Genomic DNA, 19,670 nt, shown 5'->3' with positions numbered 1-19,670 from the left:
TTCATCTATTGAAGGGCATCTAGGTTGGTTCCACAGTCTAGCTATTGTGAATTGAGCTGCTGTAAACATTGATGTGCTGCATCACAGTAGTATGCAGATTTTAAGTCCTCTGGATATAAACTGAGGAGTAAGATAGCTGGGTCAAATAGTGGTTCCATTCCAAGTTTTCTGAGGAATCTCCATACTGCTTTTCCAGAATAACCGCACTAGTTTGCAACTCCACCAGCAATGTATGAGTGTACCTTTTCCCCCCACATCCTTACCAATACATGTTGTTGCTTGTATTCTTGATAATAACCATTCTGATTAGAGTTAGGTAAAATCTTAGTGTAGTTTTGATTTGCATTTCTCTAATTACTAGAGATATTGAACATTTTTTCATTTATTTGTTGATCGATTGTATTCTTCTGTGAAGTGTCTGCTTAGTTTCTTAGCCCATTAATTGATTGGATTATTTTTAATTTTTGTGTTAAGTTTTTTGAGTTCTTTATAAATTCAGGAGATTAATGCTCTATCTGAAATGTGTGTTGTAAAGATTTTCTCCTACTCTCTAGGCTCTCTCGTCACATTATTGATTGTTTCCTTTGCTGAGAAAAGAGCTTTTTAGTTTGAATCCATCCCATTTATTGATTCTTGTTTTTATTTCTTGCACTTTGGGAGTATTTTAAAGAAGTCTGGTCCTAAGCTGACATGATGAAGATTTGGGCCTACTTTTTCTTCTGTTTGGTGCAGGGTCTCTGGTCTAATTCCTAAGTCATTGATCCATTTTTAGTTGAGTTTTGTGCAGAGTGAGAGATAGGGGTTTAGTTGAGTTTTGCTGCATATGGATTTCCAGTTTTCCCAGCACCATTTGTTGGAGAGGCTATCTTTTCTTAATTGTATGTTTTTGGCACCTTTATGTAGTATGAGATAACCATATTTATGTGTGTTTGTCTCTATGTCTTCTATTTTATACCATTTGTCTACCTGCCTATCTTGATGCCAATACCATGCTGTTTTTGTTACTATTACTCTGTGGTATAGTTTAAGGTCTGGTATGGTGATACCACCTGCTTTGCTCTTCCTGCTAAGGATTGCTTTGGATATTCTGGGTGTCTTATTCTTCCAAATGAATTTCATGATAGCTTTCTCTATTTCTATGAGGAACATCATTGGGATTTTAGTTGGAATTCCATTGAATCTATATAGCACTTTTGGTAGAATGACCATTTTGACATTGTTAACTCTGCCTATCCAAGAACATGGGAGATCTTGCCATCTTCTAAGGTTTTCTTTAATTTCTTTCTTTAGTGTTCTGTAGTTTTCATTATAGAGGTCTTTCACCTCTTTTGTTAGATTGATTCCCAACTTTTTTTTTTTTTGAGACTATTGTAAATGAGGTGGTTTTCCTAATATCTCTTTCAGAGGATTCATCACTTATGAATAGAAATGCATCTGATTTATGAATGTTGATTTTATATCCTTTTACTTTGCTGAATTCATTTATTAATTCTAGAAGTTTTCTGGTAGAATTTTTTGGATCCTATAAATGTAGAATCATGTCCTTGGCAAATAGTGATAGTTTGAGTTCTTCTTTTCCTATTCATGTTCCTTTAATTTCTTTGGTCTCTCTAAGCAATTAATTTCTTAACATAATGTTTTCAAAATTCATGTTGTAGCATATATCAGTACTCATTCTTTTTTATGAATATATATTCCATAAATATAACACATTTTATCTTTTCATTAATTTGATGGAAATTTGGTTTTTTCCTAATTTATGGGTTAGTATGTATAATATTGTGGGTACCAATAGCATTTATATGTAGATTTTGTGTACTTTTTTCTATTTTTTGAGTACTTACCAAGGAGAGGAACCACTGAGTCAGCAGTAAACTTTATGTTTAAACTTTTTTTTTTCTTTTTGGTATTGGGGATTAAACCCAGCAGCACATCTCAATATTTTATTTTTTTAAATAGGATCTTACTAAATTGATGAAGCTGATCTCAAATTTGTATTCCTCTTTCCTCAGCCTTCCAAGTCACTGAGATGACAGTTATACCATGCCTAGCAGTGTTTAACTTTTTGAGGAATTGCCCAACTGTTTTCCAAGTAGCAGCACCATTTTTATAGTCACACTAACAGTATATGAGAATTCTGATTTCTCTACATTATCACTGACACTTTTTAGATCATCTGTATTTATTTTGTTTTGTTTTGTTTGAAGCACTGTGTCATTTTGTATTTTTCCAGTGATGAATTATATTGAATTTTTCTCATGTGCTTTTTTCTTCAGTTGTAGATGGACCCAACACCTTTATTTTATTAATTTATTTTTATGTGGTGTTGAGGATCAAACTCAGTGCCTCACACATACTAGGCAAGCTCTCTACCACTGAGCCACAAGACAACCCCAGCCCTTCTCATGTGCTTTTTAGTCATCTATCTTCTTTGAAAAACTTTTACTTAAATTCTTTGCCTATTTTTAAATTGGATTATCTTTTTATTGTTAAGTTTTAAGAATTCTTTGTATGTTGTGGACACAAGTTTCTTTGAAGAATAGTCTTACATTCTGTGGGTTATCTTTTCATTTTCTTCAGGATATCATTTAAGTCAATGTTTTTTAATGAAGTACAGTTTTTTTCTTTAAAGCAAATTTTGCACAATATTTAATTGCATAATCATTCCTATTGTGTTAATATGTCTGAGTATTTTGTGATTTTTATTTATTATTGTCAAGCTTCTATCAGTGTTTTTTCAGGTATTTGAGCCTCTTGATGTTTCTAATAAAAAAATATTGAGAATGTAACTGTGCCTGTTACAGTGTTATATTTTTGATTATTTTTTTTAAAGATAGCTGGATGTGGTGGCACATACCAGTAATCCTAGCAACTCTGGAGGCTAAGGCAGGAGGTCACAAGTTCAAGGCCAGTCTCAGCAACTTAGCAAGGCCCTAAATAACTTAGTGAGAACTGATCTCAAAATAAAGTATAAAGCAGGCAGAGGATGTAGCTCAGTGACTGAGCAGCTGTGGGTTCATGAGTTCAATTCCTAGTACAAAAAAAAAAAAAAGACAATTTGGTTTGTATTTGTATGCTTTAGAATTCTGGGACACAAGTATAGGAAGCTAAGAAGGGATAGGAAAAAAATAAATCTCAGAGGGAGCCATTTTCCATTTTTTCCATAAAGTCCTACATAAACAGTGTTCTGACCATTATATTTCTTATTTTTTTTTTTACATTTCTTTTTTTTTTTTTTTTTTTTTACAAATGGGATACATGTTGTTTCTCTATTTGTACATGGAGTCAAGGCATACCATTTGTGTAATCATAAATTTACATAGGGCAATGTTGTTTGATTCATTCTGTTATTTTATTTTCCATTCCCCCCACCCCTCTTTTCCCTCTATACAGTCCTTCCTTCCTCCATTCTTACCACCCTCCTTATCCCAAACCCTAAACCTAACCCTAACCCTAACGCTAACACCTCCCACCCCCCATTATATGTCCTCATCCGCTTATCAGCGAGATCATTGGTCCTTTAGTTTTTTGAGATTGGCTTATCTCACTTAGCATGATATTCTCCAATTTCATCCATTTGCCTGCAAATGCCATAATTTTATCATTCTTCATGGAGGAGTAATATTCCATTGTATATATATGCCACAGTTTCTTTATCCATTCATCAGTTGAAGGTCATCTAGGTTGGTTCCACAATCTGGCTATGGTGAATTGAGCAGCTGTGAACATTGATGTGGCTGTATCTCTGTAGTATGCTGATTTTAAGTCCTTTGGGTATAGGCCAAGGAGTGGGATAGCTGGGTCAAATGGTGGTTCCATTCCAAGTTTTCTGAGGAATCTCCATACTGCTTTCCAGAGTGGCTGCACTAATTTGCAGCCCCACCAGCAATGTATGAGTGTACCTTTCTCCCCACATCCTTGCCAACGTCTGTTGTTGCTTATATTCTTGATAATCGCCATTCTAATTGGGGTGAGATGGAATCGTAGGGTAGTTTTGATTTGCATTTCTCTTATTACTAGAGATGTTGAACATTTTTTCATATATCTGTTGATTGCTTGTATATCTTCTTCTGTGAAGTGTCTGTTCATTTCCTTACCCATTTGTTGATTGGATTATTTGTATTCTTGGTGTAGAGTTTTTTGAGTTCTTTACAGATTCTGGAAATTAGTGCTCTATCTGAAGTATGAGTGGCAAAGATATTCTCCCACTCTGTAGGCTCTCTCTTCACATTACTGATAGTTTCCTTTGCTGAGAGAAAGCTTTTTAATTTGAATCTATCCCAGTTATTGATTCTTGCTTTTATTTCTTGTGCTATGGGAGTCCTGTTAAGGAAGGCTGATCCTAAGCCAACAAGTTGAAGATTTCGACCTACTTTTCTTCCATAAGATGCAGGGTCTCTGGACTGATTCCGAGGTCCTTGATCCATTTTGAGTTGAGTTTTGTGCAGGGTGAGAGATAGGGGTTTAATTTCATTCTGTTGCATATGGTTTTCCTGTTTTCCCACCACCATTTCTTGAAGAGGCTATCTTTTCTCCATTGCATATTTTTGGCACCTTTGTCTAGTATGAGAAAATTGTATTTATTTGAGTTTGTGTCCATGTCCTCTATTCTGTACCATTGATCTACCTGTCTATTTTGGTACCAATACCATGCCGTTTTTGTTACTATTGCTTTGTAATAGAGTTGATGATCTGGTATTGCGATACCCCCTGCTTCGCTCTTGCTACTGAGGATTGCTTTAGCTATTCTGGGTTTTTTATTCTTCCAGATGAATTTCATAATTGCTTGCTCTATTTCTGTAAGGTACATCATTGGGATTTTAATTGGAATTGCATTGAATCTGTATAGCACTTTAGATAGTATGGCCATTTTGACAATATTAATTCTGCCTATCCAGGAACATGGGAGATCTTTCCATCTTCTAAGGTTTTCTTGAATTTCTTTCTTTAGTGTTCTGTAGTTCTCATTGTAGAGGTCTTTCACCTCTTTTGTGAGATTGATTCCCAAGTATTTTATTTTTTTCGATGCTATTGTGAATGGGGTAATTTTCCTAATTTTTCTTTCTGAAGATTCATCACTTATGTATAAAAATGCATTGGATTTACGAGCATTGATCTTGTAACCTGCTACTTTACTGAATTCACTTATGAGTTCTAAAAGTTTTCTGGTGGAATTTCCAGGTACCTCTAAATATATAATCATGTCATCAGTGAACAGGGATAGTTTGAGTTCTTCTTTTCCAATTCATATCCCTTTAATTTCTTTGGTTTGTCTAATTGCTCTGGCTAGAGTCTCAAGGACGATGTTGAATAGAAGTGGTGAAAGAGGGCATCCCTGCCTTGTTCCAGTTTTTAGGGGAAATGCTTTCAGTTTCTCACCATTTAGAATGATATTAGCCATGGGCTTAGAGTAGATGGCCTTTACAGTGTTAAGGAATGTTCCCACTACCCCAATTTTTTCTAGTGTTTTGAGCATGAAGGGATGCTGTATTTTATCGAATGCTTTTTCTGCATCTATTGAAATAATCATGTGATTCTTAACTTTAAGTCTGTTGATATGGTGAATGACATTTATTGATTTCCGGATATTGAACCAACCTTGCATCCCTGGGATAAAACCCACTTGATTGTGGTGCACTATCTTTTTAATATATTTTTGTATGCAATTTGCTAAAATTTTGTTGAGAATTTTTGCGTCGATGTTCATTAAGGATATTGGTCTGAAATTTTCTTTCCTCGATGTGTCTCTGTCTAGTTTAGGTATCAGGGTGATATTGGCTTCGCAGAATGAGTTTGGGAGGGTTCCCTCCTCTTCTATTTCATGGAATACTTTGAGGAGTATTGGAATGAGCTCTTCTTTAAAGGTTTTGTAGAACTCGGCTGAGAACCCATCTGGTCCCAGACTTTTCTTTGTTGGTAGGCTTTTGATGACCTCCTCTATTTCATTGTTTGAAATTGATTTATTTAAGTTGTGTATGTCCTCCCCGTTCAGTTTAGGTAATTCATATTTCTCTAGAAACTTGTTGATGTCTTCGAGGTTTTCTGTTTTGTTGGAGTATAAAATTTCAAAATAGCTTCTAATTATGTTTTGTATTTCACTTGAGTCTGTTGTGATATTTCCTTGTTCATTCCAAATTTTAGTAATTTGAGTATTCTCCCTCTTTCTCTTTGTTAGTGTGGCTAAGGGTTTATCAATTTTGTTTATTTTTTTAAAGAACCAACAATTTATTTTGTTAATTTTCCGATTGTTTCTTTTGTTTCAATTTTGTTCATTTCTGCTCTGATTTTAACTATTTCCTGTCTTCTACTACTTTTGGTGTTGGTCTGTTCTTCTTTTTCTAGGGCTTTGAACTGTAGTGTTAAGTCGTTTATTTGTTGATTTCTTCTTCTTTTGTTGAATGCGCTCCATGAAATAAATCTTCCTCTAAGTACTGCTTTCATAGTGTCCCAGAGATTTTGATATGATGTGTCTTTGTTCTCGTTTACTTCTAAGAATTTTTTATTTCCCTCCTGATGTCTTCTGTTATCCATTCATCATATAGTAGTGTATTATTTAATCTCCAGGTATTGGAGAAGTTTCTGTTTTTTATTCTGTCATTTATTTCTAATTTCAATCCATTATGATCTGATAGAGTACAAGGTAGTATCTCTATCTTCTTGTATTTGCTAACAGTAACTTTGTGGCATAAAATATGGTCTATTTTAGAGAAGGATCCATGTGCTGCTGAGAAGAAAGTGTATTCATTCTTTGTTGGATGTTATATTCTATATATGTCGGTTAAGTCTAAATTGTTGATTGTGTTATTGAGATCTATGGTTTCTTTATTCAGATTTTGTTTGGAAGATCTATCCAGTGGTGAGAAAGGTGTGTTAAGATTGCCTAGTATTATTGTGTTGTGGTCTATTTAATTTCTGGAATTGAGAAGGATTTATTTGATGTACTTGGGTGAGCCAATATTTGGGGCATGAAATGAGAATGGATACTCCAGCTTTTTTGCTGTATCTGTGTGCATGGTATGTTTTTTTCCCATCCTTTCACCTTTAGTCTATGGGTATCTCTTTCTTTGAGATGAGTCTCTTGCAGGCAGCATATTGTTGGATTTTTCTTTTTAATCCAATCTGCCAGTCTGTGTCTTTTGATTCATGAGTTCAGGCCATTAACATTCAGTGTTATTATTGTGATATGATTTGTATTCCCAGTCATTTGACTCATTTTTGTTTTTTGACATGATTTGATTTCTCCTTTATTTGGCTATTCCTTTAGGCTAGTTCCTCCCGTTGCTGATTTGCATTGTTGTTTTTCATCTCTTCCTCATGGTATATTTTTCTGAGAATGTTCTGTAATGCCAGCTTTCTTTTTTAAATGCCTTTAGCTTTTGTTTGTCTTGGAAGGATCTTATTTCGTCGTCAAATCTGAAAGTAAGTTTTGCTGGGTATAAGATTCTTGGTTGGCATCCGTTTTCTTTCATGGCTTGGTAAATGTTGTTCCAGGCCCTTCTAGCTTTTAGGGTCTGGATTGAAAAATCTGCTGATATTCTTATTGGTTTCCCCCTGAATGTAATCTGATTCTTTTCTCTCGCGGCCTTTAAAATTCTATCTTTATTTGTATGTTAGGTATTTTCATACGAATGTGCCTTGGTGTGAGTCTGTTGTAATTTTGTATATTTGGAGTCCTATAAGCCTCTTGTACTTGGTTTTCCATTTCATTCTTCAGATTTGGGAAATTTTCTGATATTATTTCATTGAATAGATTGTTCATTTTTTGGTTTGTTTCTCTAAGCCTTCCTCAATCCCAATAATTCTTAAATATGTCCTTTTCATGATATCCCATAGTTCTTGGAGATTCTGTTCATGATTTCTTACCATCTTCTCTGTTTGTTCAACTTTGTTTTCAAGATTAAATATTTTTTCTTCAATGTCTGAGGTTCTGTCTTCCAGGTGTTCTATCCTATTGGTTATGCTTTCTATGGAGTTTTTTGCTTGGTTTATTGTTTCCTTCATTTCAAGGATTTCTGTTTGTTTTTTTTTCAGTATCTCTAACTCTTTATTGAAATGATCTCTTGCTTCCCGTATTTGCTCTTTTAACTGTTGATTGGTGCGGTCATTTAATGCCTGCATTTGCTCTTTCATCTCCTCCTTCAATGCCTGCATTTGCTGTTTCATCTCCTCGTTTCCTTCCCTGATTGTTTTAATTATGTACATTCTGAACTCCCTTTCTGACTTTTTTTCTGCTGTGCTGTCATTGGGTTTTATTGATATAGTATCTAGGTTTGTTTGGGACATTTTCTTCCCTTGTTTTCTCATATTGGTCAGATGTCAGTGGGACTCTGAGATATTGCAGATTTCCTCTATTGGCTTATAGTGTCCCTGTAGATTTCCAGTGTATCACCTCCCAGCCTTCAGTAGCCTGAAGTTTTGGAGGAACTTGATAATGCAGTGCTTTCGAAGAAAGCTGCCCCTAGCCCGCTGCTGGTTCCAGGACTTGGAGCTGGCTCTGTGGGGAAAGGCTCTCACTGGGCAGCCTGCTCCGAGAAGCTGGCCTTGTGGGAAGAGCCCACCGCCAGAGTGCACAGGGCTACCTGGGAAAGACTCTAGCTGCCCTGCCCTGCTCTGATAAGCCGCCCCTATCCGGGCCTTCCACCCAGGCCAAGCTTCACCCGGTGGGGGAGACTCACCCCGTGGGTCTCTTTTAGTCTGAGTCTCTCAATGCCTCCTCTTCTTGAATCCTGGGTTCTGGAGCTACAGGAGATGCATTCACCCTCTAGTCCGCCATCTTGGATCACCCCGTGGAAAGAGCCTGCGGCCGGAAGGGGCAGGGCGGCCTGGAGAAGTCTCTGGCTGCCCTGCCCTGATCCCAGAGGCTGCCTACGGGTCGGAGCTTTCCATTGGCTCGGGGACTTGTGGCTGGCTCTGTGTAGAAAGGCTCTCTCTGGGTGGTCTGCTCTGAGAAGCTAGCCTTGAAAGGCGCCTCCCGCCGGAGGGGGCCGGGCTGCTTGGGGAAGTCCCTGGCTGCCCTGTCCTGGTTCCTGAAGCTGCTTGCGGGCTCGCCACGCTGGCTCCGGGACTTGGAGCTGGTTCTGTGCAGAAATGCTCTCACTGGGGGGCCTGCTCCGAGAAGCTGGAGAATCTGGCCGTGTGGGAGGAGCCCACTGTCAGAGTGTGCAGGGCTGCCTGGGGAAGACTCTAGTTGCCCTGCCCTACTCTGATAAGCCACCTCTATCCAGGCCTGCCGCCCAGGCTGAGCTTCACCCGGTGGGGGAGACTCACCCCGTGGCTCTATTTAGTCCAAGTCTCTCAATGCCTCCCCTTCTTGAATCCTGGGTTCTGGAGCGACTAGAGATGCAGTCACCCTCTAGTCCGCCATCTTGGATCGCCCCATGATATTTCTCCTTCCCTCTAAATGTAGGACTTGTTCTTACTTTAAGGTGTGAAATGAGAGCACTGATATAACCAGTAAAACATTTTAATATTTTATGACAAGAATAATGAAAACTTCTGTGGTTTCATTGTATTGTTGGTATACAAAAGGGCTTGTGAAAACTTGATATAAAATTTATTAACGATGATAGCGGCTAACATTTATTTAGTATGTATGTGCCAAACACAAAATGCTTTGTGTATATTGTCTGAATGAATTTTCACAACAGCTAATTTTAAAGATAATACAACCTCCTCTATTTTTACCTGTGAGGAAAATGAGGTATAGAGAGGTTAAGTAACTTGCTGTCTTAGTTTGAGCTGCTAAAAAAATACCATTGACTAAATAGATTATGAACAACAGAAATGTATTTCTCAGTCTTGGAGCCTAGAAGTCTAAGATTCAGGCACCAGTCAATTTGGTATCTGGTAAGGATTTTCTTACTCTATAGACAGCCATCTTCTCACTGTTACCTTACATGGCAGAAGGGGCAAGACAGCTCATTCAAATTTTTATAAGGATACTAATCCCTTTCATAAGGGTTTCACCCTGTGACCTCATTAACACCCAAAGACACCCTTTTCTAATAACATCATCTTGCCAGTTAGGGTTTTAATATGTAAATGGGGGCACAAATATTCAGTCCATTGTATTCAAGCAAGAGTTTACATTTAATAAGTTGTAGAGCTAAGATTTATCCTAAGACTACTTGATTCTAGAGCCAAGTCTTAGATAATAACTGGTATAATGACAACTTTAAGACTTTTGCACTCTTGATAGTGAAGGATCACAATAGGGGTTGAGCAGTGTCTTCTCTTGTTCATGTGTTATATACTTTTCTAAGAAATAATTTTCTACTCATGTTATAGTTCATATCTTTCTTCCTCCTGAGTAAGATGAAAAAGGTGGTCCTTGCTATAATGTTGATAACTCTTTAATGATCATATATTTCAGCTCCCAATGGGAAATGGAGAAGCATAATCTGGAAAGCACAATTAAAACATACTTAAGCAAGGTGAATGCAGAAACTAGCAGAGCCTTAACAGCTGAGGTAAAAAGAAAAAAGGGAGGGAAGTTTTGGGTACTACTGGTATACTAAAGAATTGAAAAAAGATTGATTTTTGAATAATCATAGATAAGACATCTTAGTTCCAGCCAGGAAAACACAATGTAAACTCATGGTTTTTTGACTCATTAGCATACTGCATATGAGTACTTCAGTGTTTATGATATTATATTGTTTTACTTCAGTGACTCTAAGAAATTATTCTGTTGCAGTATTGTACAGGAAACACAGAAACCTTGGGAAAATTCTCGTGAAGCCAAGTTACTAAGCCAAATTTTAAAAATAACATGTCACTGCTGCCATATTATCTCTTTTCTTTGCTACTTTCCATATAAATTTTCCAAGAACACATACACATCCTATACCCCAGTGTCAAAAACAAACTTACTTTCCATGCCCCTAGAAAGTTGCCCAGTTTCTTCTAAGTTAGCTTAGAACACCATAACTAGTGTCTCTCAAAAGAAATATAATTGTATATGTATATGTAATTTTTATTTATAGATAACCAAACTTGATATACAATAAGATTCACATTTTTGGAGCGTTCGCTGACATTAAAAGCATTACAAACCTTCCCATCTCTGTCGTTGGTAAGCTCTATTCTCTAGCAGAGTACTTGGGATTACAGAATTCAAGAACCAAGGAGTGTGTCTGAACTCAAAATCTATGGAAATGGTTTTGAAGTACTAACTTTAACAAAAGAAAGAGCCACATAACCTTAAAATTTTAAGCTTGTATTCTTTTTTCACTGCTTTAATAAAAAATTTATTTCTGCTTCCAGTATTAATTTAAAAAGGAGGAACTTTGTAACAGTGCTGTCCAAGAATATAATTTGTAGTGAATATTGTGTGATAAGTAATAAAAAACAGAGGCTAAATGATTGTGTATCAGTTATGACTTAGAAAGGATTTCTGATATAGGAGAAACTCCAAGGCCCTTTTAGACTTATCTTTCTGTGTGGTCTGATTCATTACTTGCATATTCATCAAGGGAAAAAAAATAGCCAGACTTCTTTTGAGTATTCTTAAACTTTGCTGCATGTTATGGTTATCCAAGTTCTTATCCTAATGCCCAGGTTAATCCTATTATCAATTAAATTGGAGTCCCTGGACCAAGGCATCAATTTTTAAAGTTTCCAAAACTATTCCAGTATATGAAAAGTTATGTTCTTAGAATGTTTAGTAGCCCAGTAACCACTGAATATGAACATTAGAATTACAGTATTACATTGATCAAAACTACTTAAAATGTATCTTGAATGATCAAGAAGTCCAGGTGCTATTGGGAGAGATTGAAAAATAACTTAAAATTTACTTAAGTTATTATTCACTTACAAGAAGGATACCTTCAACTTCTTTCTTTTTCTCTCAAACATCTATAGGTGTATTTCTTACAGTGTCGTAGAGATTTTGGTTTGCTTCATCTGGAGCAGACTGAGAAGGAATGTCTCAGTCAGCTTGCCAGAGTGACTCACATGGCTGCAAGGTAACCTTTCCCTCATAATGCATCTTGATCTCAGAGATTTGCAAATGTCAAGGTTGAATGTAATCTACAATATATATTATGTAGAGTATGCCAGAATCTTTGGAGTAAAATAGCCCTATATATATATGTACATATATATCCATATATATGTATACTTCAGAAGTTACTTAGTCATTTTGATGGTTGTACATTGTTGCGTCTGCTAAAGCACTGAGAAACATTAAGGACAGTAATAGCTGTGGAAAGATTTTTCCTTTCCTCCACAGTGAAATATATTAGAGGTCTCAGTCAATTAGAAAACTTTTTTTCTAATTGTTTTTCCTAATAATACTTGGTTTTATTTATTTTTTATATGAGAAGTAAATACTTTACTCTCACAGAATTATCAAACAATGCTATATATTGAGGGCATGCATGAATTTTACCTGAACAGAAATACGTATATAATACACAGGACAAAACTTCATTGAGTAGTGAGTATTCACTTAGACATTTAAGGATTTATTTCACAAACTACTATCTAAACGTCTCTATTGCTAATGTTTGATTTCAAATGCCTCTGGGATACCTTGAGGGGAAAATCAGTATTAACAACTAAAATCACATGCTAAAGGTAATTTCTTACTATTCTGTGTAAGAGTAGTTTTCAAACATTGGGCAAGTTGCTTGAAATTTCCTTAAATTTTTAATCTTACAGGCCGTACCTTTGAAATTAAAGACTTAATTAAAATATCATCTCTGAAACCAATCCATCCTTAATTTTTTAATGATTAGCATTTTAATAATTACCATTGTTTTTTAATTCTAAACAATCAGAATCTCTGATGTTTAGCAAAATTCCCAGGATGTACTGATGGACATTCCAGTTGTGGAAGTACTGTTGTAAGTGATCAGTCTCCCTTTGCTTGCTAGAGAGAGAAAGGATACAGTATAAATAAGAATATTTTGAGACCTCTTTGTATGAGATGATCTTAGTGAAAGCTTATTCTGCTATTTTAAAATTGTTGCATTTGGTAATACAAGTGGGACACTGTTAACAAGAGATAGATGTTTTGGAAACCCACACGAAATCTCTTCTAAAGGTCGTAAGTTTGAAGACCTCTGAAGACCTCAGAGTTATTTCAAACTTAATTATTTATTGGACGTGGCTTGACAGAGCTGCTGTGTCTGTGCAGTTTATGCAATACACAAAGTAAGCTCATTTATCCTCACAAAGAAGGTATTTGTTTCTAATTTGCCCTGTCAAAGGCAGTATCTTTTTCTAATTTACACAGGAACCAGGTAGGCCAATTCTGGCTCTTTGATGTCAGAGTTAATGTGATGATAAACCAAAACCTTCTTCCAAGATGGGTCAACATTTTTGAAAGTGCTATTGCAGTAAATGACTAAGTCAATTTTCCTGTAAGACTTTCTCTGCTTCCCTACTTAACTGGAGATATTCCTGTGCAAAGGTTTTATAATATGTTCTTTAAAATATCACCAAGTTAGAAAAAATTTGGTATTTTGGAAGATTAAGCTTGATTTTCTTTAGGAAAAACAGTTCTTATATATTATTAGTTTTGTTATTATTTTTAATAACAAGCTCTTCCATACCCAACTTTGACCCAATATAAGGGAATTGTTGGTGATAGAGGTAATTTTATAGTTTTATGTTATTTACATGTATGCTAAAGAACATAATGGAAATTTTCAGAAGCCTAAGTGTTATATAAAAACAAAGAATTTTTTCTTGTCTCTTTGTTTACACCAGCAATTTAGAATCACTTCAATTAAAGGCTGCAGTAGATAGTTGGAATGCCATTGTGACGGATGTTAGAAACAAGATTGCATTTCTCAGGGTAAGTCCTAAAATATATTTAGAGCAAAATATATGGCCGAATGTTAAAGAAGACATCTAAAATTAAAAGCAATTAGAGAAATTTAGGGAAGAGCATTTTTTTCTTGTTGTTTTCTTTGTTTTATTTTGTTTATTTTTGATTACCAAAGTTTATGCCTTCAGGTTGAGATTATTTTCGTGTACTCGATGATAGACAGTGTCCTAGATTTACACATGTGGACTTTTAGATCCTTAGTTCAGGTAATGATGAACTCAGAAATTTTGCCTCATACTTGGTTTCCTTGGAATTCCAAAACTAATACCACCCCATCAAATATAAGTGCCTTAACTAGCTTTGAGTAATAATTAATGTGTTTAATTTAAAAGAAAGATCAAGTAGGACTGTACTCACTTTCAGTCTTAACTTTGTGTGTAATTATTCCATAATGCAAAATAGTTCTTAATCATTGATTATTTGAATTGGTATAATGTGAAAGGTAATCTAAAGAGATAATTCAATGAATACTTATTAATTAATTTGGTTTTAGAATCTTTATATCTCTAAAATTGATACACAATGTTGATTGTTTTATAAGTTTTCAACAGAGCAAAAAAAAAGTAATAGGGCTCAGTTGTGAAGAGCACTACAGACTTGTACAGTTTCCTCCTTAGTGATTTTGACTGTTTCTCCCCAGATTCTTCTTTACTCAGTCTTTAGTGAGTCTTTAAGCATTTCTCTTGGTGTCTAAAGAGCTGTCCCTTTTTTCTCTATCTTTATTTTCTTCCAAGAACACATCCTGTGTGGAAACTTCTAAATGTTTTGTTTTATAAGACTTTCTTTTCCTGCTTTGTTGGTTGTTTGCCAAATAATATTATAAAGCAAAATGGAGACAGTTCCCCAAAATGTTGAAGGATTGAAGTTTCTATTTTGGCAAAATCTAAAAGAATGAAATACATATGAAGTTAGGAACAAGCTAGAGGTATATAGCTTTTGAGATAAATAAACTGGACATTTAGTAAGTATTCCCAGTGTTTTCCCTTCAGTTTTTAAAAATGAACATTTTTTAGTAGTTTGGCTCTTTGTTAAAAATGTTTGTTTTCCTGTGTATTAGCCAGTGTATTACTTGTCTCCTCTTGACTTAGACTCTTTATATACTTTATTTCTGTGGTTCCTACTTTGGAGCTTAAACTTATAGAAACACAGGAGTTATCACAAGGAACTGTGAATTAATGTGTCACTGTTTCTTGTCAGTCAACAAACACATCTAAAAAATATAGCATTTACAGTGGGGATAGTGGTCTATAGCATTGGTCTTATGTTTTAGTATTCCATCCATGGGTTGAGAGTACTATTCTATTGTATTATTCAAAACTGTATCAAGTATCCCTGTATACTATTTCTTTAAAGTTAATTGTGCTTTGCAATTCTTTTCTTTTCCACCAGACTCAGTACAATGAACAAATCAATAAGGTGAAGCAAGGGTTTGCCTTGAGTTCCTTGCCTCCAGTCCAGCTTCCTCCACCACCACCCAGTCCTGAGATACTGGTAAGAAATATGACATTTTAGAAACTCATCATTTTATTTTTGATAATATGGTAAGGGTATAAAACACTGAATACACAGTATGTTTGATATTGCAATTATTTCCATATCTGCTGATACAATTAGTAGATTATAGTTACCAGATGATGTAACAACTGGCTGACTCAGTTAAAGGCAATACAGAAGGGTTTTACGAATCAGTTTTAGTGATGTGTTTGCAATCTAAAGCATAATATTTTCTCATTCATCCTCAATATCACTTACATTGTGGGAGATAACTGATGAATACTCAGAATTCTCAGTTCCTCCATGTTATCATGGAATAACTGAAACATTTCAGTATCATTGCCTAGAAACCATTTACTAGGGATTCACTCCTTTCTATTTCTACATTATACTCTCTTTTCTTTAACTTTTATATTCTAGTTTATTTTCAACAGCAAGGACAACTTCTACTTATGCCCATTCTCTGCTCATTAGGGGCCACTGATCTACTATTTATATTATTCTTAAGGGAAATATAGTACCTTAACACCCAGTAAATTCTCACAGGTTTTCAAAAGAACTTTTAGGATGATAGTATTAGGTAATAATTTTTTTATTATCTTAATAGAACTGGCATAGTAAGAGAAGAAAGGTATAAGATTCTTGAAAGCAGATGACTGTTGATATCAGCACTCAACTGCTTGTAGTAGAACTCTGAAAATGTTATTTCTACTCATAATTGAGTATAATTACTTAAAAATTATATTAATTGTATGGAGTTGCACTGTACATTTTGAAAGCAGAATCCACAACTGAAATGATTATATGATATACACCATCTTTAGTTTAGAATGATAGTATTGCCTTTTATAATTTTTGTTTAGAATCATAGTATTGTGTTTTATAATTTTAGTCAGTTCAGTTTCTACAGGAGCAATGAACATTGTTGTTATAGATTTGGAGTATCATCAATACCCAAGTACCCTGAGAAGGAAGTAGCTGACAGAGACATTTCAGAGATTACAGTATTACATATTACAGGACGCAACACATATTTTTGGTAGAATTTCCAAAAATTCTGTACCTTCTACCCATATTCAAAATATTGCTTTTAGGCTGTAGTCAAATTTTCCCATGATAAAATAGCTTCACAGAGCCTGAGAAGCTAAATAGAATTATTTTAGAGTTTTCTGGAACCAGACCAGCATCAGCCTTGACTGGAAGATATCAGAGATATTCTACAACTGAAAATCAGAGTGAAATCTTCACTTCCCCACCCCCTCTAGATCTTTATCCCATTAGAGACTTTCTCTTTGTGGCTTACCCAGCTTCAGTAAAGGGCACACCCACTGGCAGTTAGGCTCAGTGGCAATTTATAAGCATCCTTTGTAACCACCTGAGGGGTACACATATATCTTGTGTACTTCCTCACCAGTCTCTATCATGCTTGATCAAGCTAATAGTTGTATAAAATGCAAGCACCAGTGACCATTGAGCAGCAGCAGAATACTTTGAGAGGAGAAATATTAAAAATATTACAGTGTTACTTGTATAAATTGAGGTGGTATTGTACAATATAAGTACACTAAAGATGCCTGGTTTAGGTCCTCACTTTGTGAAGAGCTATATTGGTATTAGGAAAATCAGCTCTCCTGGACTTGGTTTTCCTATTAATAAATTAGGAAATTGTCCTAGATGATCTGATCACTAAAGTCCCCACACATCTCTGAGGTTCTAGTGTTCAAGTAATGATCACCAAACTTCAAAGGTATAGATAGAAGTCTAGTCGCAAAAGTCTAGGATGATGTGAATTGTTCTCAGTGTATGTGTGTATGTCTCATTATCCTTGATTCTTATACCTGACTAATTCTCAAAGAATTTTTAGGTAATACTGGTTCTAAGAGAGCAGGACTGTTAACTCAGTACCCACCAGTCCATTTATACTTTAAAAACTTTTGAAAAATTTGAAACATACATAAAAATAGTATAATGATCCTCTCAAACCTAAGATCCACCTTCAATATTACTAGCATTGTTTAATGTCCTTCTTCCCTTCTTCCTCTCCATGGAGAATTTGAAGCAAACCAAGACAACATATAGTTTCATCCATTTATTCGTTAGGATATATCCTAAAAAAAGGAGGAACTCACATTGGATATAATCAAACACCATATCTTACCTAAGAAATTATAAATAATTTTAAAATTTAATATAAATATCCAATTCCACCAGATGTTTCAAGAATGTTTTTTTCTTACTAATAAGATATATAATTATATGTCTGTCCTTAGTGGTATTTAGAATCAAGTATCAACCCAATCTGTCTATTATAAAGCTCTCCTTTAGCTTTTCATTTGCCAGTTGTAGGATCATTACTTAATGCTATGTTAATGTTGGTTATTTTATTTGTCTTCAGCAAAATGGTACTGAATGCCTCTTTATTGCTTTATGCAGTGCTAGTGCTGCCAGGATAGCTGCTCAATAAATCTGTCATCTTTTGTACTCTAACCAACAAGTTCTCTCTCCCATTGAGAGCTGCTAAAAAAGGTTCAGGTGTCCCCAAACCCCTGGTAAATACCATGACACCCATAAACATATCTGGAAGTCAGTGTACAAACTTCATCTGCCAGGTCTACCCTCCTTCATTCTTCTGTTCCTCCTGGTGCCAAACATAAAGTGGTGAGTCTATCAAGTGGTACCTTTAGTACAAAATTCATTTATTTATTTTTTTAAGTTATTTTTATTGTAAACAAATTGGATACATCTTGTTTCTCTGTTATACATGAATTAGAGGCATACCATTTGTGTATCATACATTTTACATAGGGTAATGGTGTTTGATTCATTCTGTTATTTTTTCCTTCCCCCCACCCCTCCCACCCCTCTTCCCTCTATACAGTCCCTCCTTCCTCCATTTTGCCCCCCTCCCATGCCCATTATGTGTCATCATCCACTTATCAGCGAGATCATTTGTCGTTTTTTTTTTGAAATTGGCTTATCTCACTTAGCATGATATTCTCCAATTTCATCCATTTGCCTGCAAATGCCATAATTTTATCATTCTTTATGGCTGAGTAATATTCCATTGTATATATACTACAATTTCTTTATCCATTCATCACTGAAGGGCATCTAGGCTGGGTTCCACAATCCGGGTATTGTGAATTGAGCAGCTATGAACATTAATGTGGCTGCATCTCTGTAGTATGCTGATTTTAAGTCCTTTGGGTATAGGCCTAGGAGTGGGATAGCTGGGTTAAATGGTGGTTCCAGTCCAAGCTTTCTGAGGAATCTCCATACTGCTTTCCAGAGTGACTGCACTGATTTGTAACCCCACCAGCAATGTATGAGTGTACCTTTTTCTCCACATCCTCGCCAACACCTATTGTTGCTAATATTCTTGATAATCTCCATTCTAATTGGGTGAGATGGAATCTTAGTGTAGTTTTGATTTGCATTTCTCTTATTAGTAGAGATGTTGAACATTTTCATATATCTGTTGATTATTTGTAGATCTTCTGTGAAGTGTCTGTTCATTTCCTTAGACCATTTGTTGATTGGGTTATTTGTATTCTTGGTGTACAGCTTTTGAGTTCTTTATATATTCTGGAAATTAGTGCTCTATCTGAAGTATGAGTGGAAAAGATTTTCTCCCACTCTGTAGGTTCTCTCTTCACATTGCTGATAGTTTCCTTTGCTGAGAGAAAGCTTTTTAGTGTGAATCTATCCCAGTTATTGATTCTTGCTTTTATTTCTTGTGCTATGGGAGTCCTATTAAGGACGTCTGATCCTAAGCCAGCATGTTGAAGATTTGGACCTACTTTTTCTTCTATAAGATGCAGGGTCTCTGGTCTGATTCCGAGGTCCTTGATCCATTTTGAGTTGAATTTTGTGCAGGGTGAGAGATAGGGGTTTAATTTCATTCTGCTGCATATGGATTTCCAGTTTTCCCAGCACCATTTGTTGAAGAGGCTGTCTTTCTCCATTGCATGTTTTTGGCACCTTTGTCTAGTATGAGAAAACTGTATTTATTTGAGTTTGTGTCCATGTCCTCTATTCTGTACCATTGATCTACCTGTCTATTTTGGTACCAGTACCATGCTGTTTTTGTTACTATTGCTTTGTAGTATAGTTGAAGTTCTGGTATTGCGATATCCCCTGCTTCACTCTTCCTGCTAAGGATTGCTTTAGCTATTCTGGGTTTCTTATTCTTCCAGATGAATTTCATGATTGCTTGCTGTATTTCTGTAAGGTACATCATTGGGATTTTAATTGGAAATGCATTGAATCTGTATAGCACTTTTGGTAGTATGGCCATTTTGACAATATTAATTCTCCCTATCCAAGAACATGGGAG

General features: G+C 35.5%; 1 protein-coding gene across 6 annotated transcripts in view; it reads left to right on the top strand.

The window, feature by feature from the left end:
• Positions 1-19,670, top strand: part of Dzip3 (DAZ interacting zinc finger protein 3) — a 127,299-nt gene that overhangs the window by 96,344 nt on the left and 11,285 nt on the right. For 5 of the 6 annotated variants that reach the window (XM_047564263.1, XM_047564265.1, XM_047564260.1 and 2 more), the window contains exons 23-26: positions 10,373-10,469; positions 11,866-11,969; positions 13,720-13,807; positions 15,230-15,331. In XM_047564263.1, the coding sequence (XP_047420219.1) occupies positions 10,373-10,469; positions 11,866-11,969; positions 13,720-13,807; positions 15,230-15,331 (391 nt within the window). Of the gene's footprint in view, positions 1-10,372; positions 10,470-10,985; positions 11,075-11,865; positions 11,970-13,719; positions 13,808-15,229; positions 15,332-19,670 lie in introns of those variants that run through there. The other variant, XM_047564264.1, reaches the window with a different exon arrangement.

Source organism: Sciurus carolinensis, chromosome 9 (genome assembly GCF_902686445.1).
Source record: "Sciurus carolinensis chromosome 9, mSciCar1.2, whole genome shotgun sequence".
In the NCBI taxonomy this organism is placed as follows: domain Eukaryota; kingdom Metazoa; phylum Chordata; class Mammalia; order Rodentia; family Sciuridae; genus Sciurus; species Sciurus carolinensis.
Note: the sequence above shows the minus strand (reverse complement) of the source record. Positions and strands in the feature narration are given on the sequence as shown.